The 26,332-nt window shown below is 42.2% G+C and overlaps 1 protein-coding gene across 2 annotated transcripts in view; it reads right to left on the bottom strand.

Moving 5' to 3' along the window:
• Positions 1 to 95: 95 nt before the first annotated feature.
• TMEFF1 (transmembrane protein with EGF like and two follistatin like domains 1) overlaps positions 96 to 26,332 on the bottom strand; it is a 78,818-nt gene continuing 52,581 nt past the window's right edge. For both annotated transcript variants that reach the window (XM_077933385.1, XM_028737992.2), the window contains exons 5-10: positions 22,090 to 22,186; positions 13,784 to 13,932; positions 11,687 to 11,752; positions 6,702 to 6,825; positions 4,837 to 4,995; positions 96 to 1,449 (exon numbers count right to left, since the gene is read on the bottom strand). In XM_077933385.1, the coding sequence (XP_077789511.1) occupies positions 1,365 to 1,449; positions 4,837 to 4,995; positions 6,702 to 6,825; positions 11,687 to 11,752; positions 13,784 to 13,932; positions 22,090 to 22,186 (680 nt within the window). In that variant the 3' untranslated portion in view covers positions 96 to 1,364. The remainder of the gene's footprint in view (positions 1,450 to 4,836; positions 4,996 to 6,701; positions 6,826 to 11,686; positions 11,753 to 13,783; positions 13,933 to 22,089; positions 22,187 to 26,332) is intronic.

The raw sequence follows: 26,332 nt of genomic DNA, 5'->3' as shown, positions 1-26,332 counted from the left end.
TTTTCCAATGGCCTTTGGACAACTGAAATGAAAAAGTGCTGCCACTATCTTCCAAACCTTCCAGTAAAGAATAAACAGACTCAGAGCAGATTAAATATCGTGGGAAAACATTGTATTGACATTTCTTTCCAGTTCAAATATTGAAAGCCTTTTTATTGAACAAATTATTAAATCCTACATGCAGAATTGGAAAGCCTAAAACTACATGTTGAACAGCTGGAACACACCCTAGTTACATTTTAGCTCTGGATCTTCCAAACAACTACTAACATCCTATTAATATAATAACTACAACCAGCAGACTTTATTTGCATGAGACACATTCTTAGCTCTTGAAAAGTATTCTAGACAAGAGCTCAAATCTTTTATGGTATTTAATTTTTTTTCCCTTTTTTGCATTTTAATCACAAAGACTATACAATATTATTTGTTGATGTGAAAACAGGTATCCTCTTTAGAAAACTGTAATAAGTATGAAAGCAGTTTAAATAGTGACCAACACAGGCTTAATCCCAATCATGTGAGTTTGCTTATTAAACATAACTTAAAAAAAATAAAAAATACACAAGTCTACCAAGACCTGTTTCTGCAGGGCAAATGCCCTTTGCTCTACTGGGCAAGCTTTCAAATTCAGAAATGTATATTATTATTATCATCATCATTATTTTACAATTTAAAAATAAAGTGTCAAATATTTATGAAGACGGTGGTGCTTTGACCCAGTCCATACATATTGGGCTGGATCTAGACTAAATTAGTTGCACTGAAATCGTTATGGCTAACTTGTTCCACTGATTTCAATGAGAATTACGTGCAACTGAATTAGTCTGAATTCAACCCGTTATAAATATGTAACAACTACACACAAGTACACATCTTCACAAGTCATGCGATTGGCAGTGTCTAAAAAAATCAGTTACTAACTTTCAAAAACATTTAAATATCTACGGTATTTAAACACAGTGTCTTCTAATTCCTTGTAAGAAAAGTACGCTGTAAACATCTTTACCCTTATGTCATGCCTTGTTTGCTAAGAAACAGGATGGGATCCATTTTGCTTTTTCTACAACCATTGGTGAAATGTCTCAGGTCCCAAAAATGTTACATTCCGTAAGTAAAGCACAAGTCTATTATTATAACCATGTGATACAATACAGGAAATAAACTACCGCATCTTCCAAATCATGAAATGAGAAGTTACTAGAGCAGTCCGTTGCTGTCAGCTGCTTTCAGAATAAAACAAAACAGAGCTACGCTAAAAAAAAATGTCCAAAAATAAGGCCTCTGAAATAAATATTTCCATTCTTTTAAAAAAAGATAATAAAATTGTACATCACATGGGCATTGTAGGTATAAAAATTGCTCTAAACCATTCTGGATGACGTATCTGAAGTAAAGTGGCCTAGATTTTGCTTCTGCCGTCGTCCTCTGTTGTTCTTTGGGCATTTCCTGTTACCGGAAGCAGAAAAAGAAGGGAGGGAGGGAGTGGGGTGGGGGAAGAGAAATGATTTATTAACTGAGTGTATTTTAAAAGACCACTTCACGATTAATTCACAGACAAAAGCCTCCAGAACATTAAAGGCTGCACCATCCATCATTGACATCTGCTGCAAAAGCCACACGTGTCGTCGCTTTGGGGTTTACACACCAGAGGCACTACTTAAGAATCGCACTGTTTGTCATGCCCCTGGCTCTGGCTGAAGCAGAGGGAGCTTATGCTTCAAGTTGTACACTGCAGACTGCTTCCACCTGCACGTTTAGCCGCATGGGAGCCATACCCTCCAACATTTCTTCGACGAACAGGGACGTCCTGAAGAAAAGCAGGACATTCTGCGATAAAATCAGAAACTGGGACGGCTTCTGTAAACCCGGGACTGTCCCTGGAAAATAGGGACCCTTGCAGTCCCATGGGAGGAATCTTATACAGAAACTGAAAAATTGTCATCTGGTCTCGATATGGCCTAGTACAGTGATAGCCCACATCAGCTGCCCAGGTTCTCAGAACCAAATCACACCCTACATTTTAAATTCCAGTACGAAAGGTACCATAGCTAATATGGCAAATACGCACACTGTAACATCAATCGTAAATGGGTTAAATGACTGCTTTCCCCTACAAGAAAACCTGTCTTAATTCCTTCATCTCGATCACAAAAAAGCAGATCCCGTTTAACTCAGAAGATGCTACAACCCGTTTGTGGTCTGATGTAGGCTTAAGGCCATGGCCTAAGTTGGCTGTGATAGAAGTTGTGTATATATTTATTCCATTAGTCCACCCTTCCTTCAAGGAACTCTGGGTGACATAAGAGAGGGTGTTCCCCTTTCCCTCTCACAATAACCCACACGGTAGGGTGGCTGAGCAGAATGGCACTGAGCTTGATGCACCAAGATTAAAATGGTCTCTTGGCTATTTGGAAATCACATATTGCCCTAGCTAAGGGATACCAATTCCTTGGCCCTCTGGCTCAAGAGACTAATGTGGGCAGCACCATTTGCCTCTGACTCTCCCAAGCCCAAAATTAACAGCTGGGGAAACAGGAGGGGGACATTCAGAATGAGGGCAAACAAAACTTTTGAGGGATGAAAAAATCAAGCATTTCTTAGCCAACAAGCCTCTATGAATCATGCTGAACACATTTTAACCATGATTATCAGCACAGAAGCTTAACAAAATATCCTCTCTCCCTTGATAACCATATGTGGCTGACATGTTGTGCCGGATTAAGAAACCTAAAGGCTGATATAATAATAATAATAATAATAATAATAATAATAATAATAATAATAATAATAATAATAATTTATTATTTATACCCCGCCCATCTGGCTGGGTCCCCCCAGCCACTCTGGGCAGCTTCCAACAAAACACTAAAATACAATAACCAATGAGAAGCCGAGTCAAATATGGCAGACTAAGGCTGTATTCCTAGGTGCAGTTTACTTAGGGCTAAGGGGCATCTTTTCAGTGGGCTCATAAACGTGGTCTGAGAAAACCCACCTATGATGTACCTACACAGGAACTATTACTGGAGTCTTTCTGGACTCATGTTTTAGTCTTGATGTCAAGATCGAAAACATGTACTTACTGATCAGGCTGCAAAATACATCTAAACCTTTTACCTCTAATCCTCTGAAAAAGCAACTCAGCACTGCTTGCTCCAGGACTCGTAGGCTGCCTCATTAGAGCCAAGCACTCAGGATTTCAGCAGAGTGCAGCAGCAAGCATGATGTTATCCCCTTTTACTCAGCAGCTGGTATGCACTTCCGAAGGTTTTCCAAACTCTCTGCATTTCATTTCTTTATACTAGCCCATTTTGGCTTTGCTCCCAGAATGCAGTCCACTCCTCATATAGTATTAAGAACTACAAGTTCCAGCCAAATCTTAAATGACGGGTGGGTGGGTGTGTTTCTGCCTAGCTGCAACTCTTCTACTGACTTGGTATTATGTTGATTTCAATAACTGGGGGTGTAGACTGTCTTGGGCCATTTGTTGCCACTTCCAGGCCCTGGCACATGATACAGCCAACTGTGGGAAAATATTCCATCCCATCCTGCAAACTTAACAATGCCAAACATCTAGCAGCCTTATGATTAATTCACCAAGACCTTTTGCTGCAGGACATTTCCTTACGAGGTAACAAGCAGAATCTTATTTTGAGAAGTTATCATCCTGTTGGCTACCTTGTTTGTGGCTTTCAGTTTTTCTTGGTCTGGGAGGAACCAATAAAAGTAGCACTGTCGAAATCGTAGACCTAGTTACAAAAATTACGTGAATGAATAGGACCAACCCAATGCTCCAATCTCCATGATGAAAGGGAGACATGCCCCCCCTCACTTCTACCATGCGTGTACCATTGCATGTGCGGTGGACACGATGGCTTGGCTTTGAATGATTCTTCAAGAAGTGACATCATACATAATGGCCTATATTTAGAACCCCAGCCCCATATTGGCATTACATTCCTGGTGACACATAGGAACACAAGACGTTCCTCCACCATGAGAACTGGTGCTAGTTCAGTGTAAGCCAATAGACCATAAATGCAGAGAATGCCATCTTTGATATGGGTGTGGATGAATAGGCAATGGTCCTGTAGAAGTATTATAGGCCATGGCATGTATAACAGGAACAAGGGGAGATGTATACGAATATCATATCCCAGAGGAAAGATTTCCTTTCTACCTCTCTGCCATGCCTAATCCATCTCTGGAGCTGAGCCAGAAGGAAGCAGCCAACATTGCACCGTGCTATGGAAAGATCTTCAGCAGATTTTGTGGTACATACAGAGTTGGAAGGAAGGGACATAATGAGAAAGTTTCATATTTGGCAGTCTCAGAATTCAGTGCCAAAACACTACATGCGATGTCAACACTTGTACACATAGTGGCAAATACCTTAGAGAGATGCTACCTAGACACACCAAGTTTTTTGTGAGTTCAAAGCATTACTTTATCTTAGCAATTCTTACAAAACATTCTGAAAGGTATCATGGCTTCTGTGTGACAGATTTGCGTGTGTGCACAAAGAACCATGTCTTGCCTAAGACCATCTAGTGAGTGTGTGATTGAGATTTGAACAGGAATAGCCTAACTTATCGCTCACACAATTAGCCACTACATCACAGCAGCTCCCAGCTTGAAGTCTTCTCTACTATCCAATGCATCACCTTTCAAACCTGAATCCTGCTGAATCAAATTTGTAGGCCCATAAATCCCCCTGGAAGCTGAATGAATCAGGGCCATAAAAAGATACGGCAATAAGATTCCAACTGTGGCAGTCATGAAATTCTAAAAAGGGCGAAAAGCACCCATTGTACTTTCCCCCAAGCAACTTACCGAGTTATGCACATCACAATTGCAACAATAATGGCAATTTGGACAGCTCCAATTATTGCTGCAATGAGGACATGTGTGAGTTTTTGCCTACTCGGGACAACATAAAGTATGCTAAAGTCCGTCTTTTCACAGTGCTGTCCTGTGTATCCAGATTCACACCTGGAAGAGAAGAGAGAATGTTTTTAGAGGAAGTGTCTATTCAAAGTTCAGGCCATTACACAGACAGTGCTGAACTGCAACTGTGAGACAACAGTGAAAGACTCAAGGCAACGAATCACATATTCTCATAAAAGCATGAGAAAAAGCACACAAGGATCATCTATAAATTTTAAGATACAGAGCTATATGTTATAAATGGTAACTGTGGACCATCACAATTTAAAATGCTGGAGACAATCTTTTTAGGGTGTGCCTACACTACTTGCGCCAGTTTTATACCAGTCTGATTATCATGATTATCTTCTCCTGCAGCCTTAACAAAAATAAATAAATCCTGGGAAACATTGCTTTCTATGTGGTTAATATTTTGGTCTGACATTTAAGCTAAAAATTTAAGCCTGAATTGCATAGGACTTAACAGCTTGATTTGAGTATTTTAAAGTTTATCAAAATAAAATGCAGTCCCACTACTGCTTTGAGGACCGCTCTGGACACAGAGGATCAATAGAAGAGCACAATGAAACGTGCTCCAGTGTGTGTACAACAAGGATTTCTCCTCCCTCCCTCCTCCTCTTTTCCTTCCAAAGCAGAATCAATTTTGCTGCAGAAATCTGTATGGAGACTCAGCTGGACCCTGTTTCCTGTCTCCTTTCCTCCTCACTTGCTAAAGGTTCTCAAGTTGGCCCAGATAAGGTGCCTAATGATTTCTTGTTCCTGGAAGGGGTGGGATGAGAATTTAAAGCAGGGGTGGGCAGTACGCAAACGCAGAAGCAACACAGGTACACCCACCTCAAGAAGGTTGCACACATTGATTTTGTTAGAATGTGTTGGACAGCTGGGGTTCAAAGCCTTCCAAAAGGACAAGGGGAAGAGAGACATTCTACTGTGGGGAAGAGGTAGCCAATGAGAGGATCTGAGGGCACTTTCTCCATCAGAGCAAGGGATGCTGGGCAGCATCTTTTGCCACTGGGTCCATCTAAACATCCCCCAGATCCCTCCTGGGAACTGATGGTCCAATCTATGGACCTCTTCAGTCTTCATCAGAACTCTCCACTACAGCTTTGTTCTTCCTTCCCCAAAGTGGCTTCCTTGAGCGAAGGGGGTGGAGCAGTAAGCAACAGAAAGCTGGCATCAGTTGGGTCCCTCGTGCATTCAAAAGGAACACTCAAAGGGCCTGATTGATTTTCGGGGCAAGCACCAGGGTGTTCAACCATTTATAGTGCCTAGCAATGCCTTGTCAGGCTGTGGAGGGTGGGGAGAGCAGAGAAACAGCTCTACAGAGGCCTAGGCCGGTCTCATACACAGAAACCTGCACCAACATGGAAATGAATTGTGCCATCTTTTATAACTTTTCCCTCTCCTTTTGTTTTAATCAAAGGACTTAGCAACAGACAAGAATAGAACAGAGGTTAAGAGTATAGCAACCTATATTTAGAGAATATTGCTATAATTTATTCATTCCATGTTAATAGAATGTGACACTCATTTGGATCTAGTGACAAGTCGATAAATAGTTAATAAAAACAAGAAGAACAAAAACTGGGCTTGCATAAACCCAATTTATTTTGTGCTCACTTGGAAAGGGGGAACTTCAGAGATGGCTGTTTCTGCTTGGATCATCGTGAATGCCACAAAGAAATTCTACGCTAATTGTGGAGTTGAGCACAAATTTCCAATTTCCAAATCTTCCTGGTCGATTGACTTACCGACAGGAAGCCTTCTGTGTAGAATAAATGAATTCACATTTCCCATGGATGCAGTAGCCACTAAAACTTTCCGAGCAAGGAATATGGTTTCCAATGTAGATGTCTTCTCTTTGATCACTTGCATCTTTGCGGAAAAACAGAAGAATGGTAGAAATTGAAGGAAGATTAAAAACTGCTTAATTTTACTGATTTCGTTGGTGTTTTGCCTGCTTTGGTTTGGGGTTTTTTTGGAGGGGGGTCTTTATTGCTATGTTATTTTTTTATTATATTTTATTGTACTTGGATTATTGTTTGCCATCTTGAGTACCTTGAGTACCTTTTGGCGGAAAAGCAGGCTATGATGTCAACAAACAAATATTTTTTTTCACTCACAGCAGTATATAGCTACTGAAAGGGGTCCATAAGGAGTTCAAATTTGTCCCATGAGGATGTTTCTCCAGGACAACACCCACCTGCCTCACACCTCATGCCATATGTGATAGCATGTGGCTGCCAATGCAAAATTGGGAGCTTTAAAGTGTATTCTCAATTGCACATTGACAAGGGAAAGGTCGACGCCCATAGGATCAGCTGCGTGTGATACTTCAAAGCACCTGGTCACTGGGCATCATTGTGATGTCAGGCAATTGAAAGGTGGGCAGCCCTACCCAGATGTCAAATTTAGCCTGATAAGGATTCTGCCATATAAACAACAGCCATATCCTTAGATGACTTTGCAGAGAGTTTACAAAAGTTTCAATTACCGTATTTTTCGCTCTATAAGACGCACCAGACCACAAGATGCACCTAGTTTTTGGAGGAGGAAAACAAGAAAAAAAATATTCTGAATCTCAGAAGCCAGAACAGCAAGAGGGATCACTGCGCAGTGAAAGCAGCGATCCCTCTTGCCGTTCTGGCTTCTGGGATAGCTGTGCAGCCTGTATTCACTCCATAAGACGCACACACATTTCCTCTTACTTTTTAGGAGGGAAAAAGTGAGTCTTATAGAGCAAAAAATACGGTAATTTATATACAGCATATATAATAAACTAATGCCTTTCTTAGAGTCCTCTCCCCAAAGGAATATCCCTAAGATACAAAAGAAGGACTTTGGATAATTCAACAGAGCAATAAATGTTAAATGCGATTCAGGTATTAAAATAATATAAAATCAGAATAGTTTACTGTTAGAATTATGTCAAATGTTCACTCTGAAAATGACATCTAGGTTAGCTATACTCTTGGGCGGATTTCTACAACACAGTCTGGATCAGTGTAACAGCAATATTAATTCCCCCCTCCCCCCTTCAAACCATACAGAATTACATTAACATGGATCAAACAGACTTGTGCCTGCTACAAAACTGATAATTATAAGAATAGGAATATAAGAATTAGGTTATAGACCTAATTCTCTATTTACAGACTTCTAAAGATAATCAACCTTTCCACCTTTCTATTTATTGCTGCATAAAAGGCATTCGACTGCCTTGAAGAAATCTATGACTTCAGTAATGAAACAATTTGGAATGGAAGTCAACTTTATCAAATGGTTTAACTTCATTTGCAATGCAAATATCTTGGTAAATACTTAGCCGTCTAAAAAGTTTAAATTAGAAGGGGGGGACAAAATGATTATATCAATCATCCCCCTTAAATCAATACTTTTAAAAATGATCAGTTTTATTATTGCCTCATATTGTAATATTAAATTCATACTACTATTATTCAATGTTATCATGAATTCTCAGGAAATAAAATGAATGTACTGAAATCTGGAATGTAAAATCCCTTACAACAATACAAACTTGAAATAGTAGATAAAAATCAGGATTTCAACAGTTCCGTAATGAGAAAAAAGCTGGAAAAACAAGGAGGTCTTTGCCTAGTACTGAAATGACAGCAGAGCATACACCAAGGGGGAGCATTCAAAGAACAGGACACCATCACCAAAATATCCTACGCTGGTCGCCACCTGCCTAAGCTCAAGACAGTAGAGACATTTTGAAGAGGGCCTCTGAAGATGACCCAGAATTGCTGTTAATTGTTAAGATCTAAATAAGAAAGTGGAGAAGGGTCTGTAAGCCAAATTGATCTATATCCTGGCTGGGAAGACAGATGTCTATAAAAATATAGGAATTCCTAACATTTCTATTTCTGTTCCCACTACACTGTGATATTTGAATAATATGCAAACTAAATCTCTCTTCTGCTTTTTAATAACATGCAAACAAAATTGAACTTATTTATTTGGCAAGAAGGCCTGCCGAAGGAAAAGAAAGAAAGAAAGAAAGAAAGAAAGAAAGAAAGAAAGAAAGAAAGATAGATAGATAAAGCAGTAAAAGGCAGACATATCCTGCCCCGAAGCTGGCACCCTTTCTTACATCTTGTCTACAATTCAGGTGGAAACTACTGCAAATAGAGCCATGATAAGAAGATCAAGAACACTGCGTAGGCACTTATCTTCCTTCCTTCTCCCCACTTGTAGGCCAATTCCCCCTTTCCTGTCATTTTGGGGCCTTAAATGCAATTAGTGCTACATCTGCAGCAGTGTTTTCCCAAATGGTTGTTAGCTTGAACCAAGGTTTGCAAAACCCATCCCTAGGCATTGGTTGCAAACTGTGGTTTGAAGGTAACCATGGTTAGCAAAAACCACAGATATAGATGTAACACTAGTCCAGAGGTAGCTAACATGGGGTCCTCCTGATGGGACTGTAACTCCAAACATACATGACCATTGGCTGCACTGGCTGGAGATGATGGAAGTCGGGAGTCAAACACATGAAGAGCACCAGGTTGGCTACTGCTGCTGTAATCATTATTAAGTTCCACCAATGAAAAGGTAGAATAATTCATGAAAGTACGTTTGGGGTGGGCAGGATGCAAGATGTTCTCCTAAGCCAGAAACTTGTGTGAACTTATTTACAAAGTTGACTTAACGTGTCTTCTTAAAAAGCAGCAAACTCCAAAGTCAATTGCTGTGACCCCCTTAAAGTTTAGCAAACTATTTTGAAAACCTTGGAGGCAGAATCCACAACTGGATCTCATAGTCATTGTTGCTATTTTCTGGCTGATGGAAACTTTGCGTTCTCTGTTGTCCCCTCCTCCTCCCTGCTTGAGTGCCTGCACAACAGATGATAATTACATGGTAGGCAAAACAATTTTCAGCCTAGTTTGTGTTCTGGGTTTTATTAAGAAAGGTATCCCCCCTCCCCACCTTGCATAACAGTCTGCGTCTGCAATGTGAACTTCCTCCTCCTCCTCCGCCCCCAAGCAAATGCCTCTCAGGTTCCCAGGTTTCTATCTCAAGCAAAAAGAGCAAGGAGAAGCTAACTGGGGCAGAATGGAAGAGAAACCCAGCAAAAAAAAATCCTTTCAGTTAAGTTCCCAGGAATTACAGACATCCCAAGGCTCCGAAATAGACCTTGGAGGTCAAACGTCTAGATAAAAGAGAGGTTGACAGGTTTTACAGAGCAGCTAAACCACTGAAGTTTCAGCTTGTACTGGATCTGAATGCTGATCCTTCAAGAGGAAGGCCTTTTAGCTCAGGAGATGCAAAGGCAGGCAAACCAAAGCGGCCTGGAAGCAGAGTGAGTCAGAAACTGCAGAACCAGAACCAGAACCAGAACAGCGCTCCAGTCAGTTTTATCCTGGTTTCATCTATTAGGTTCTCCTATCTTAAAAATGGGAGGTGCGGTGGAAAAGGCCACAATCTCAACTGGCTTGTAGCAGGGATGGAAAGATTAAGAGCACTTCCTGGTAAGAGCAGGGAATTCCAGGCATGGGGAGTGTGTGCGATTTTGCCCCACCTTTTTGTGTGAACTTGGGGAAATAGGCGTTGAAGTGAGAGTGTTGTTGTCCCAGTGATAAATGCATACTTGTAGAATTGGTGTGTGGATCTGGTCGTGTCTGTTGTATTTCTACGTTTTGGATCTCCTAGTCGCTGTTATTGTCCCAATATGTTAGTTATTTTTCATTTATACTGGTTTTTGTATATTGTACCTAATCATTCTGCCCAAAACAGTTGAACGCATATTCTAGATTGCTTAAGACAGGTAAGTTGCCCCTTACCTGTTCTGATGAAAGACGGAAAGTCAAAGAGACTGGGTAAAGGCTAACACTTTCAGTTTATGGACAAGGTGTAATATTTAGTTAATCCAGGCTCAATTAATCAGAAATTGGAATGATTCTTTGATGTGCCCACACAGAAATGTCCCTCCATCCACTGCCCCAAATATAAGTTCAAACAAGCCCAGAGGCTTTTCTCTCTTTCCTTTTCCTTTAGCACAAATTTATCCAATAAACAATAAAAGGGGGAGAGAGAAAGTGTCAGAAGGAGGAAATTGCTTTTCTGTAGAAATGGTTTCTTTCCTTAGTTTCTGCCAGCTTTAAAAGTCACCTTTAAATCTGAAGTGCAGAACACAGGAAATCTATTTTGTAGGAATAAGTCATCCTTCAGAACAATACATGAAAGCTTCCTTTTCCATGTTTAATAACAGGGGAGTGTTTAGCATTAATATAAGAAACACATGAGAGCTTGGGCACAATAGAACAACATCATAACTCCATTCGTAGAGCAAAAGGAACACAACATCAGTTCATTTAAGACTATTTATATGCTAAATTTTCCAGAATAAATAAAAATGGCTTTATTATACAAAATGTCTCATCACACACAGTGCAAAACTGCCAAGGCCATCAGAAGTGCTTGTAAAATGGTATTTGTTCAAGCAAAAATGCATTACTTTGAAACAGATTGGAGGCGGCAAGTTATTTTAACAGGTTTAACTCAATTATTGAAGGATGTCTATGCCCTTTCCAATAAATATTTTCTGGAGGGAAGGAAATGCTTCTCTCTGCACTTAAAGAACAGCAATGTACATGTCTTCATCAGGACCTGCGAGAACTGCCATCCCGCAAGAGAAAAACCTGCTTCGACAACCTATCCAGCCCAGCATCCTTGCTAGCGCTGCAGACAGAAGGGCAGTCCAGTGTTAGAATCCTACCTTTCACATCCGGCCGATACTGCATTCCATCATCCTTTTTCCCCAATAAGCTTGTGTCGTCGGAGTCTATTTGAGGAAAACCATAAAAAGAACCAAAGATATTTATTGCTTTGTTGTAATATTTTGATACCTGAGAAGGCTACTGAACAGCAAGTAGGTGGTGAAACACTGTATTTTTCATGCAGCTTAACAATAGACAATATTGTCCAGAGTTGCCCTTATGTATTGTATGTGGGTTAATTTTTGAACTCCAGGAGATGCAGAAAGGGGAAAGGAAGCAGCAAAACGTTCCACAGATTTAGTACGTCTCCTTAGATAAGGGGAGTCAAGTGTGGTGAACAAATGTGGTCATGATATCACATTTTAAGGTTAGTTGTGATACTTTATCTCAGTCCAAAACTAAATCAACCCTCAACGTATGAGGTGTGATGCCTGGACAACATATACACTCCTTCCTCTTATTAAAATAATACTTTCATTTTCCAAGCATCACAGCTTTGTTCTTTCAAATCCCCTAGGTGCAGAAACAGCCATTAGGGCAAGATTATGTTCAGTCTCCAAAAGCAGGCTATAAACTGGTGCCAGAAACGTAGAAAACTGCATGGCCTTTCTCTGCAATGTAACCCTCTGAAAAAACTCCACCATCTTAAATCTCTCTCTCTCTGTTAATTCTTCCACCTATCTTCCTTTCACGAAGAGGGAACCTTGTGGCTGTGTCAGATAGCCTGGAGGACCCTAGACCGTGAGAACATACCTCTATTCTTTTCCAAGTCTCCTAAGCCATTTTGACAGTAAATGCAGTTTTCATTGTGGAACACTGGGCCTTTATGTGTGGGCACTGAAGTGTACCCAACTGCATTTTATCCTTGGATATTTGTCTAAGCCCTGAACCACCAGCAAATGTTGCGGGAATGTGAAAGGAAGAGGAGGAGCCTTGCTGCTCTTTGCAGCTTTTGCTGGATGAGTGCTCCAGTGCTCAAACTGCACAGCAGGAGAGCATAGAACCACTAAAGACATCTTTTTGTTAAAAAATAAAGTTCACACAACAGCATGTGCTTCATTCTCAATGGTGTCACAGACAATACCCAATCAGAGCAATGTTGCCTTTCTAAAAAATGTTAGATCCCTGCAACAGACCCCAGTCTGTCTTGAAAATCACCGGCTGTGGGCAACAAATCATATTTATTATGCAAAAACAACTTATTGAAATCAGGATTGTGTGTATTCTGCACTTAAAATTGGGGTGGGTGGGTTATCACAATTCTGTGCCAAAACAAGTTTGTGAACTGCTGTATTTTTCGCCCTATAGGGCGCACCGGCCCATAGGGCGCACCTAGGTTTTTTGGGGGGGGAATAAAGGGGAAAAAAATTTTTTCCCAGGTGCGGGGCTGGGGCAGGGGAAGCCCGAGCTTCCCCCGATCCCAGCCCCCAGAACAGGCTGCTATCCACAAGCCTTGGGAGCCCGGCGGGAACTCCCGCCGGGCTCCCAAGGCTTGCGGAGAGCTGCCCGAAGCCCGGGGTGCACAGCGCCGCGCTCCCCGGGCTTCGGGCTGCAGGCAGCTGTGCGCAAGCCTGCGGAGCCTAGCGGAAACTCCTGCTGGGCTCCCAAGGCTTGCGGATAGCTTCCTGAAGCTTGGAGAGCGAGAGGGGTCGGTGCGCACCGACCCCTCTCGCTCTCCAGGCTTCAGCGAAAGCATGCATTCGCCTCATAGGACACACACACATTTCCCCTTCATTTTTGGAGGGGAAAAAGTGCGTCCTATAGGGCGAAAAATATGGTATATAAACTACACTTTAAGCAGATTTACATGATTTCCCTTCTTTTGCAGACTACTGTATATTCTCCATTTTTAATTTATTCTGCAGTGGGTGGGACAAGACGCTATACAGAGCACAGAAATGCGCACACACACACACATTTGATGAAAATTGAAGCTCTTAGGCAACTCAATCCTTCGCATCTTTTCTGTGCTTCTTCAAAACCCTAATTCAGAACCCTATTTCTAACTCTTGACGTGAAAAAGCGATTGTACAATTTGCCCTTTCTCAGTCTGCTGGTGGACATCGTTTTCTACTGAAAATAAAAATTTGGAGTACCTGAGCAATGTCCAAGGTGTCTGATATCAATCTGTTCTTGTCTCAGGCAAGATGCTTCTCGAACAAAGCATGGGTTGTTATAGGAACTTCCGTCAGATGCGCAAACAGGGTTAAAACTGTAGCCGCTGCAGTCTATGTTGCAGACGCACCTATTGACACAAACATGCACTCAGATGAGGACCAATTAATTCAGCACTCTGCATTTTGCACAGGTGGCACACTTGTATCTGCACGCTGCGTATAAAAGGCAACTATACTCCTCATTAACACATTAACACAGACTTCATTTAATAATATTAGTGAGTCAAAGCATCTAAAATGCACCCTTGAACCCATGGCCCCGACAGCGCAGCTCATAATACTCACAGCCACTCTCACTCCTGTGACCATCCGCCTAGAGATGTCCACTCGTTTGCACTGACATTAGACCACCTGTGATTCCAAGGCCAACTTGCGGGTCACTTTAGTGATCAGTTGTGCACTAAAGTGATACAGGTGCCAAGGACAGACTTTTGGTCATCTTCCATAATGTGCAAGGTCAAAATTTTGTACAAGCACTTCAAGATGAGGACTGGACCATGTGAGAAATGAACGTAAGATTTTAGCTGCAGTTCATTCACTTTCAGCTTTGTATTCTTGTCATTAAAAAGCACCTCTAGACATTCCTATTTCAGTTCTAACACTGCCGGTATTCAGAGGCAAATAGGACTGGCTCCAGAGGGGTGGGACTACACAGAAAAACCTCTTAGCACGCATGTATTCCTTCTGCGGAATCAGTGCTATCATCTTTCAATGTCTGAGAAATGGTCCATTTAGTAAATGGCCCATTTAGTCTCAGAGTGGCCAGTCAGATGTCTGTAGAAAGCATGCAAGCCGATCCTAAGTGCAACAGCACTCTGCCCATGCACAAGTAACTGCTGCCCATTGATTTCAATGGAACTAAGTGCATCTGGATCATGGGGTTATATTCAGAGCAGATTTGGGGACAATGTAGGACTCGGGGTGGGGGGGGGGAGAAGTCCCGTTATGCAAGTGAAAGTTGTTCTGCTCCCATATTTTTTTATTGAATACCAGCCATAATAATTAAATGTGGACTGAAAAATGCACTTTTTAAAAAAGAAATGCATCACATTTTTCTTGTCAGGGTATCACTAGGCAACAGACAAAAGCTGCCACTAAAAAGCTGCAAATTGTCAATTATTTATTATTTAGCTTTCTCTTGTATTTTTTTTCCCCCATCTAGGGTAGACCGAATCTCTTTCTTGAGTCCCAAGTGGCTTTTCCTTATGGGACACCTCAGATCTTGTCGTTGCTGAAAAACCATTCCAAAGAAGATACAACAGAATAAATTTCTCTTCCTTCCTATAAATCAGGAAAAAGTTGTGGTGGTTTTCTTTTAAAGCAAAATAAATAAATAAATTTATTGCTGCAGGGCGGGGGGAAAGCTGCAGTAACAAAAGCATTCATTCATGCTTTTCAAAACCCTGTCACATTGGTTTGATTATGCTGTTCTGAAAAACAGGATCATGCAATCTGGATTATTTCCTATCGCATTCAGCTAAACCACTAGAAGGCTTTTCAGCAGAGTGTTTCATCTCACAAGCAACAGAGAGTTGTAAAAGAGAAAGCTTATGCATCCAGCATCCTGACGTAGGGGTCAAGAGTGCCTCTAGCCTTGCACAACTTCCGACATTCCCCACCTCCGCAAGAATGCTGAAGACAACTGTATATTGCATCATGGCAGGTACCTGAGACCCATTCAACCATCTTAGAGGGGCACCAAAAACAGGGTTTATTCAGATGCTGCAGAGCCACCATAGTTATGCAGGCCTACAGCTATGGACAGGCACAGCAAGGTCTACTCCATTTTCCAGGAAATGGGTTGAGGCCTGGAAGTAATCAGCTTCATAATAAAGATGGCATTATCTAGCATTGTGGGACATCTATGGGAGAAGAAAAGGCTGAGGAGCAAACACTGCACAAATCCAGAGTTTCTAAGACGGTTGGATGGCGTCTTGTACGCCTCCTTCCAGCAATTCCTGAGCCAAGTTGGTGTCAAACGCATTGTGCTGCTTTCCTTTGGACCACATCAGCAAAGTCAAAAGGGGGGTCTTGTTGTCTGGGCAGCCCAGGACCTCCATACACACTGTCCAGGCTTGCGCCCCTGGAAGGTGGTTTGACTTCGCACACTCCATTGTTTATCGACACAGACAGAGGCCAACCACAAGCTAGCAGTGAAGGTTCACGGTTGCAGAGCATACAGGAGCTCCATTCAGGTACTCTGAATGGTCCTCCCCTCCACCACCAACCTTCATACGTTGAGCAGGCAGGTCTGAATAGGGCTGTAACTGCATTAGGCTGGACACAGTTACAGTGTTCCCCGCAATGGTGAGACCTGATTGTACAGGGTTCCTATAAAGACATCTGAGCACATCAGTCCTTTATCCTCCAAGTGGGAGAAGGGGCCAGGTAAAAAAAGGTAAAGGTGCCCCTGACCATTAGGTCCAGTTGCGGACGACTCTGGGGTTGCGCGCTCATCTCGCTCTATAGGCCGAGGGAGCCGGCGTTTGTCCACAGCTTCCCTGGTCATGTGGCCAGTATGACTAAGCCGCTGCTGGCGAACCAGAACGCCGTTTACCTTCCAACCGGAGAGGTACCTATTTATCTACTTGCACTTTGACATGCTTTCGAACTGCTAGGTTGGCAGGAACAGGGACCAAGCTATGGGAGCTCACCCTGTCACAGGGATTCGAACCGCCGACCTTCTGATCAGCCAGCCCTAGGCTCTGTGGTTTAGACCACAGCACCACCCGCCAGAGCACATAGTTTTCTGCTCTCTATGGGACATAATTTCAGAACGCCTGGATGGGAGGTTCAGATCAGAAGAATCTTTATTTGCATCAGCCACTAGCCATATCAATAAAACAAAACAAAATAAAATGTACTGAAGACAGAGGTAAAAACTTAACTATACAAAATACATTTGGGAGGTTTACATCAATAATCAAATAATAGATCTTATTCTAATTGCCCCCGCCATAAACCTTGCAGTTTTTGCTGTCACCTGATCATCTTGATCTGCTAGAAGAAAGGACAGAGTAGCAATGGTTGAGCGACCTGGTATGGACAGTAGTAGAGGGGTAATAATCTCACTCCTCAAATCTTTATAAAGAGTGCAGGCTAGACACACATGAACCACTGATTCAATACTGCCATCTCCACATGGACATAACCGTTTTTCCAGTGGAATTTACCTGGGTGGGAAGCATTAATGGCATGAATGTTTGCATATTATATACATAATTGAAGAGGGAGATGCAACATCAAGCTATGGAGTAGTGATTTCTTACCTAACTTGAAAACATTCTTTTGGTGGGGTCAGTAGAGGCCAGATAAATGATCTAGGGTCATATCTAGCCAGCAGCCAGCCAGCTGAATGACCCTGGTCTAAACTATCAGAGTAGAGTGTATTGGTCTGGACTGATACTGCTCCAAGGTAACATCAGAATCCATATTTGCTCTCAAAGGATTTGCAACTTATGGATCAGGAATTGGTTAAGTTGCAGGCAGCGAGAGTAGGAATAAATGGGCAGTTCTGTGAAGAGTAAAGTAGCTTTGGCAAACCCCTCCCTATAGGAAGAGTTTTGCCAAATCTTCTGGTGCTGTTCAATGTTGAGGAAATGGGTTTAATGAGCACTGGCTACATATACACCAAACATTTAAAGCACCCTGCCAAAGAATCCTGGAAGTTACAGTTTGTTGAGGATGCTGCGAACTGTAGCTCTGTGAGGGGTAAACTAAAGTTCCCAGAATTTAGATGTGTGCGCTTTAAATGTATGATTTGTATGAAGTCTGAGTTGCTGTGGGAGTCAATAAGTGGGTGGGTCAAATTTTGCTCGCCATTCAGTCCTTGCTCAGTTGAAAAGACAGCTGCCCACCCTCCAATTAAATATTAGTTGCTGACACAGGTGCTGAAGAAAAAAACCTGAGCTAGATTTGACAGATGTAGCTTTCCCTCTGCAAAGACCAAAAGCCACATATCGCAACGGTGTCAAGTGGAATTTCCACAGCAGGCTACCCTAAAACCACAGTGGCTTGTGACTAGAATATTAGCTTCTTCCTCTCAGTAGGAAACCAAAGTTGCCTTGAGAGAGGTGATGTTCCATCCCAAGGGTTGCCATGGATACGTCCAGTCACAAGCTTCCAGCTGTGGCGTTCAACCCTGTCAGTGTCATTTAAGGGTAATTGAAAACAACAGGTCACTAAGCAAAGTGGCACAATTTGTTCACATGCCCATTTGCAGGGGGTCACTCTGGCTAAGCATGGAAGAAGGCTGCCTTGCTCGACTTCATGGACCTTGGCAGAGAAACATGTAGCTTAAGAAGAAGAGTATCTCTCAGGAAACATATTTATTCGTGGCATTTGCATCCTTCCTTAACCTCTTAGGAGTTTGAGACCAGAGTCAATCCTTCTAATTAATCCTCACAACAATCTCGTAAGGTGAATTCAGCTGAAAGGGGATTAGGTGACTGAAGGTCATCCACTCAGCTTCATTACTGAAGGGACATTGAAGTTCAGGTTGACCATTTCTGGATAAGGCCCCACAGCCCTCTGTCAGTCAGAGGGGAAAGCTGCATTCCACACATGGTACTTCTAGTTCTAACAAACTGGGTGCACCCACCCCCACCCCCAAATATTGAAATGTTTAGCTCTGACAATGGTAATCAACTTGTTTTGTGGGTAGAAGTCTTGGTAACTTGACACCCTCACCTCCTAATGGATTAACACCATCAAAGCTCTTCCATCCCTTCGCAGGAAATAGCTATGTGAGAGGATCTCTGAACAGATGCCAGCATTAGTCAAATCCTTGGGTTTCTGGGGCATCCCAAAATATGTGAGTGTTTCCCAACTGACCAGAGAAATCTATGGCCTAGTTCACATACAGACATGCATGCTTTGAATACTGCCCTCTGGTATAGCCAGTGGGATTTCTGGATTCGACCCCTTCACACCCTTTGAACAAGACTCCCATGCCATATCACATCGCAAGCTTCTTTTGCGAGCCTCCTCATTTTCAAGAATGATCTTATTAGCCAACATTGGGGGGCGGGGTGTTGATGTTTGAGAAACACAAAGCCCAAAGAGACCTTTCACGTGTGGGATTGTTTGCACAGTTCATTGGAGCAGAGCCATTTGTTTGGCTTTTGTATATGTCAGGCATTGCACTCTTTGCTTTTGTAACCAAGCCAACACTCTACACAAGAACATCCAGAGACCCTCACAAAACTTAACATATTTACACTGGTGTTCAGGAGTGCGGTAGGAAGATGTGATGCGATTGTTCTTGGCACAGCTGGGTTTTTTTAAAATATAGATGCAGAAAGCAAAGCAAATCCCAGTGGCTCTTAAGTTCCGGTAACGCTTTAGCAAGTCTATATCAAGTGGCATTTGTTTCAGTGATTAAAAAAATCTAGATCATTATCTGCTCAGTCTGTGATCATGTTAATCGTATTTTGAAAAACCTCCTTGCACTTGAAAAATAGCAAATCAAATATCTTAGACAATTTTAGGGCATGCCTGGAAAATAACATGTGTCAAAGCAAAACAGGGAAGCACCTGATTTACCATAATACTTTGCTAGGAAACCTAATTCTTAGGACACACTTCCGCACACATTTAAAGATTTTGTCGCACTAGTCATGAAATAGCTGCTCCCAAAACCTCTACTTCCATCGAGGAGGGAGAATTCAATGCAGGTAAAGGACTGAGAGAGAGCAAGATGCTCAGACCTTATTTGTAAGTTTCTTCCTATGCTGCTCTGCGGAACACTGGAAGAATCAGAAGGATGGGAGTCAATGGCATGCTTGCATCCTATGCTGTTGTTATACTGCCAAAATAACCACATAACCACCAGCCTCATCCACATGATCCTTCAAATATAATTAGAGTTGTGTAGCAGCAGCTACACCACTGCTAGCAATGTCTGAATAAAGTTTCTGTTAACTACGCTTGAAGATCTCTAGATCAGGAGAAGTAGGATTAAGTGCACCTAGTTATGTGTGCGTAACCACACAAATTACTAGTACTTCCCTACAGCTCCAAACCCATGTCTGAAACGTAACTCTATGTATGTCACCTAAAATGGAAAAACAAAGCTGGCAGGAGACAGTTGTAGATAAATACCAATTAATGAGCAAAGCTTCTCTACTGCAAACTGCACCCTCTCCACCCCAATTTGAACAGGACAAGCAGGAGCTGACCTCTGGGCACATGTTATGGTTGAATTATGGTTGGGAAGGCTGAATTTATTGATCTGAAGTGACTAGCCACACCACTGGTAGCAGACAAAGCTACATTACTTTATATGCTGGCAATATTTCTCTCCCGATTTCTCTTTCCTGTTTTCATTATCAAACTCCACTTGGAAAAACTCACACCTCTGCTCTGCTATCCCTAAATCCAAAATTCATAGTGTGGCCCAAGGACAGCTGTCCAGTTGTGGTACATGCTGTGGTTGGAATTGTTATGCAGGTTGATGTGGGCATGCAGCTGGAGGGGAAGGGTTCTGTTGGATTGCACTTCAAATAAATGTTAGGAAAACCAGATCATCACTCTCATAAAACTGAAAATAATGCAATCCAACAGTGGGTCCAACGGTCAAGAAGGCGGTTTCTGCATGTGCTGTAGAGGGAAGTGAGGGGCAGATGGGGCCCGTCCACCTGGGAAGGTATCCCATCTAGAAGGACAGCTCTGATCCTAAGCCTCTGCTGCCTTGCAAAAAAAGCTGATGAGTAAACCCTACACAAATCCAGAGTGGAATCTCTAAGACTGTTGGATGGCCCCTCTCATAACTCTTTCTGGCAACTCCTGCAGCCAAGTTGGTGCCAAATGTATTGCTCTGCTTTCTTTTGGACCACACCAATGAGTCCAAGAGAGGGGTGCTTGTCTTCTGGGCAGCCCAGGACCTCCATATACACTGCCCAGGCTTGTGCCCCAGGGAGGTGACTTTGATGCTAATAATGCAGAAGTTTGACTTCACCCCTGGAGGTATACTCCATTGTCTCTCAAGACAGATGGATGCCAACAATAATAAGGGAGTTTTTTTTAAAGAAATACACATTATCAAGATGCTTCTTCTGTGTTTTTGGAGGATCTTGATGGAAGTTATTTCCTTTCTCCCACGTTATCATTTAGAGTCATAGAATCATAGAATCATAGAGTTGGAAGAGACCACAAGGGCCATCGAGTCCAACCCCCTGCCAAGCAGGAAACACCATCAGAGCACTCCTGACATATGGTTGTCAAGCCTCTGCTTAAAGACCTCCAAAGAAGGAGACTCCACCACACTCCTTGGCAGCAAATTCCACTGTCGAACAGCTCTTACTGTCAGGAAGTTCTTCCTAATGTTTAGGTGGAATCTTCTTTCTTGTAGTTTTATTTATTTATTTATTTATTTATTTATTTATTTATTTATTTATTTATTTATTTATTTATTTATTTATTTATGAAATAAAAGAAACAGGGATTAATTATAATTTAGAGATATTTTCTCAGCAGGAATTGTTCACATATTTATATGCAGGAATGTCACATACTGTACTAATTTGAATCTATCCAAATGTTAATTTTCCAGCCGTGCTGTGCAGCTCATGACAACCACCTGCTCAAAATTCACATCTTTCTCTTAATCAGCCCAATAAACATTAAAAGAAAGCACCAAAAGGGGAAAAAAATCTGCCGAGATAATAGAAGTGATAAAGTTGTGTATATTTCTGTGCTGAATGTAATGTGCTGTGGTACCTCTGACAGTCTAATTACAGAATACTGCTTAGAATGAAAAATGCAAGTTTGCAACCTTTTCTAAGGATTTTTTTTAAACCCAGAATGCAGAGCTGAGGCTGCTCCACCATAATGGCTGCATGCCTCAATAGACTGTGGGAAAGCATATGTTCTCTAAATATAGGTGAACATTTAACTTTTGCATGGCTGGAATAAAGTGTACCCTTCAAAGGTAAGTAACACAGCCATTTCCTGCATCCACTTTGACCTATGAACCCCCCCCCAAGTTGTCTCGAGGACGTATGGCCATGCAGCTACAAATGGCTCCCCAACACACCGCCGGCTAAGAGTCACTTTCCCCCTTATGTGTGATGTTCTGTTGTGTTGTTGTGTTTCTGTGTTTTATGTTGGAAGCTGCCCAGAGTGGCTCGGACAACGCAGTCAGATGGATGGGATACAACAAATACATCGTCTACATCCTCCTCCGCCTCATCATCATCATCATCATCATCATCATCATTACTTACCCAACATTTTCTGCATCTTCATCACACTCAGCCCTATACTTGCAAACGCCACACTTGGAATGTTTTCTTTGAACTTCAGTTCCAGATCCTTCATATTCTAGAGCAAGATCAAGTCAACACAAAGTATTGTTTAATTAAATAAAAATAAAACAACAACAGCAGAGAACACATTTTCATATTATTGACACTTTCCCTTGAAAGCGGCTTGCATGGAGACATCCTGTTTTGTCCTTTAAAGGTATCCTATGAGACTGAGACATGGCAACTAGCCCACAGCCAGCCCAGTGAGCCTCATGACCCGACTGGGGGGGCTGACCCCACACCTCTCTACCCAATTGCTCTTTCCGCTATATTACACCAGCTCACAACATTAGCTAAAAGATTTGTATACTCAAACTCTTTGCCACTGGAGATAAAAAAAACCTGCATGCTGGTACACAGCAGATGCAATTTACTCTACGGTAGCTACCTAATCTAAATATCTGAATTTGCTGCCGTTCCGAATGACAAAATGGAAATGTTTCACATGCATATATTACTGCAAATTGATCGTTATACTGAAGTTTTCCTCTGCAGTCAAATATCCAAGAATACAATGGATGCCAGGTTGTTATTATCCAAAAGCAGCAAGTGCTTTTGCTTTATAAACCAGGGGTTGAGGACAGAACTAAGCTTGGGCGTGCTGAATGAAACCACAAACACCTGAGAAGCTCTTTATGCAGAAAGCACCTTGCAAATGCCAGATTTACACCAGCACAAGCATGACTGATAAAAACTGGTATTTCAGTATTTGAAATATTTATCACTACCATTGTTAAACATCTTTGAGTGCTCAAAATGTTTCACATAAATTATCTTACAATACTTACGGCAATTTTGTAAAGTAGGCAACTGTCATTATTCCCATGTTACTTTTTTTTTTTTAAAAAAAAAGCTATTTATTTGTAACATTTATATTCTGCCTTTTCTGCAATGAGCTCAAGTTGGCAAACCTGAAAGTGCGGCTTGTCTGAAGTCACTTAAGTGAGTTTGTGGCAATGGCACATTTTTGAATTGGCATCTTCCACATTTGCCACTCTTGGCCACTGTACTAAATCAGCTCCCCTATACTCTGAGGCAGTGATCACATGTCACACTAAACCATGGTTTAAATTGTACTGGAATGTGCATGGGCTTGTGTGTGTCCTCTCTCCTCTCAAGTATCTAAAAGGAGGAATTCAGAAGCTTTTGCAGTAGCTCATTGTTACAGCCACAGAGGAAAGACTACAGTTCACTGGTAGACCATCTGCTTTGCATGCAGAATGTCCCAGGATAAATCTCCAGACCCCTGCCTTGGAAATGTGGCATTTCAGGTCAATATAGACAATATTGAGCTATATGGACCAATGCTCTGATTCAGTACAAGGCACAGCTTCCACATTTAGTTAACCACAGTTTGCTGTTTTGTCTGGATCCAGAATTGCGGTTAACCCTAACTGTGGTTAGTTTCAGCCAGTCAGCTTCAGAATCCACAACTGGAAGTCAGCTTGCTTGAAACTAAAAGCAGTTAACACTAGTCACATTTTTGTCACATGAGACAACAAAACAAAGTGTGAAAGTGAAAAGCAAGCACCTGAGCCCAAGATGCACTGTCGCTCATTCCTGTTCATGTAAAGGTAAAGGTAAAGGTAAAGGTAAAGGTAAAGGGACCCCTGACCGTTAGGTCCAGTCGCGGATGGCTCTGGGGTTGCGGCGCTCATCTCACTTTACTGGCAGAGGGACCGGTGTTTGTCCGCAGACAGCATCCTGGTCATGTGGCCAGCATGATTAAGCCGCTTCTGGCGAACCAGAGCAGTGGACGGAAACACCGTTTACCTTCCCACCGGAGTGGTACCTATTTATCTACTTGCACTTTGACGTGCTTTCGAACTGCTAGGTTGGCAGGAGCAGGGACTGAACTACAGGAGCTCACCCTGTCACGGGGATTCGAACTGCCGACCTTCTGATCGGCAAGTCCAACAGGCTCAGTGGTTTAGACCACAGTGCCACCCGTGTCCCCCTGCTCATGTACATCACACTAAAACAATGGGATGTACAAATCTGGCCAGTTGTATCACTGGTTCAGATTCAAAAAAAATTAATAATAGAATTATACAACTCATGTGGCGGACACAGTGGAAAAGGTACAATTTCAAATTTGCATATATGCTTAGAATTATACCAATCCCAACCTGTAACTGCCACAATCAACTGTTGTGCGTAACAGACAGATGGCAGTTAGCTGAATAGTGCATACTGATTATCAATTTATTAATTACTAAAAGCAATCTGCCAGGGACTTTAATCACCACCATACTTTAACAACCAAATTTTGGAAAGAGGGACTCTGAAACAAATTATTTCAATAATAATTAACATGACGATCTGTATTGCAAGCATGCCATTTCCCGAGCTTGAAAGCCTAGACTAATCAATTGCCATCTGTCCGCAATTAAATATGGGTGTGTGTGTTTTTAAAAAAAGGTGCCTAATTTAAACTTTGTGTAGGTAAACAAGCACTCACTGTGGTTAGTGTTAAACAAAAAGAATAAGAAATGAAACTGCATGGCAATTAGCCATTACGCCACTGAGGAAGCACTGAACAGGTTGCATCCTGGAGATTCATCCTCTCTTAACAGCCCTGCAGCTGTGAAAGAGGCTTCTGTCCCATCATGCGCACTCCTTCAGCCTGCTGGGAGGAGGGATGCGCAATTGGACTAGGATGATTCTCTGAGGTCATCTGTAACATTTAATGCACTGTGTTCCTTGTTGTTCTGTGTTTGGGAGAAGTCTGATCAATATAGGTTAGCTGTGATCAGTCTTGGCTAAGTCTGATCAATATACGTTACAGTAGAGGTGAGCAGTCTTGGTTAAGTCTGATCAATCTAGACATTACTTGTGGCTGGTCCTTCCTCAGGATTGCAACATATGGCTTTGAAGCTGCCTCCCGCCCCATAATTTTTGGAGCATTTTAGAGTTCCTGGGCAATACCAGCTGGGCTGATCTTGATGATCTAACTCCACAGGAGATGGTCTCTTGCCACAGTGACCTGAGGTGCTGCCCCACGCTTCCTTACCATGACCAGTGTGCCTGAAAATAGCTATGGTAAGACTGGAGATAACAACTCCTGGCTAAAGGGCTGGGAAGAGTGCCAATGAAATGACTGCCAGTGAGAAGAAAAACTCCCATGTTGTCCCATGGAGACAAGAGTTTAGTAGGGGCTCACTCTCTCCCATCATACCTCACTTGCCTAGAACTAGAAGATTAGCTGTGTACTCCAGCCATGTTCTACGTAACTGTCCCGATATTGAGGAGGATTTTTGGCATTCCTTCCCATGTGGTAGTGGTAAGGAACCTGCCAGCGCCTAGTTGATGAGTCTGGGCATTCGGGGACTCTCGTCACTTCCAAGGTGACAAAAAGCACTACAGCAGAGTGCTACACCTTCTATCTCCACAAACATTTCAGAGGCACTAGTCACGCCATCAACTATGGAAAGCAAAGAATTAAAGGAGCAATCCACCCCACAGCAGTGTGACTGCTCAGGCAGTGCTCAAGGCACTCACTCACCTGATCACAACAACAGCAAACACTAGCATGACACCTAGCTAGTGAGCTACTACAGAGTGGACCCATCAACAAAGATTAGCAGTTTTGCAGGCCATTTGGATCGCCAACAGCACAAGTTTACATGTCAGGCGTAAGGCCCACTGAGCTTGGTAGGGGCTGACTCCCAGGAAGGGGGTAGAGAATTGAAGCCCAGGTAAAACTTCAGCTGTTTGATTTATTAAACTACTAAAACCTTCATCCAAGGATCATGGGGCAATTTACAATATAAAAACACCAAATACATAAAATTGTAACAAGCAAAACGATACCCTATACTACAGGCACGCAGTATAAAAGACCACAAATTGTTTAATTGTGGTTTTTAAGGAACAAGAAGACATATCCAGGTAAGAAACGGCTGCAGGAAAACCCAGACACACACAATAATCATTCATACCTTCCTTAGAAATATATGAACTGACAGCTTAAACTGAGTTAAAGTATCAGCCCATTCTAGCCTATTGTCTTCTATAGCTGGCAGGGGCTCTCTGAGGACTCAGCTTTCCCAGCTGAGGAAGCCAAGGTCCATTTTAAATGTAGATACTCTGATTAAAGTCATGCAACACATGCACTATTCCGCTGAGCTGTGGGCTCTCCCAAAACAAAACAACCTAAGAA

This window comes from Podarcis muralis, chromosome 8 (genome assembly GCF_964188315.1).
Source record: "Podarcis muralis chromosome 8, rPodMur119.hap1.1, whole genome shotgun sequence".
NCBI lineage: Eukaryota > Metazoa > Chordata > Lepidosauria > Squamata > Lacertidae > Podarcis > Podarcis muralis.
This window is presented reverse-complemented; position numbering and strand designations above follow the sequence as displayed.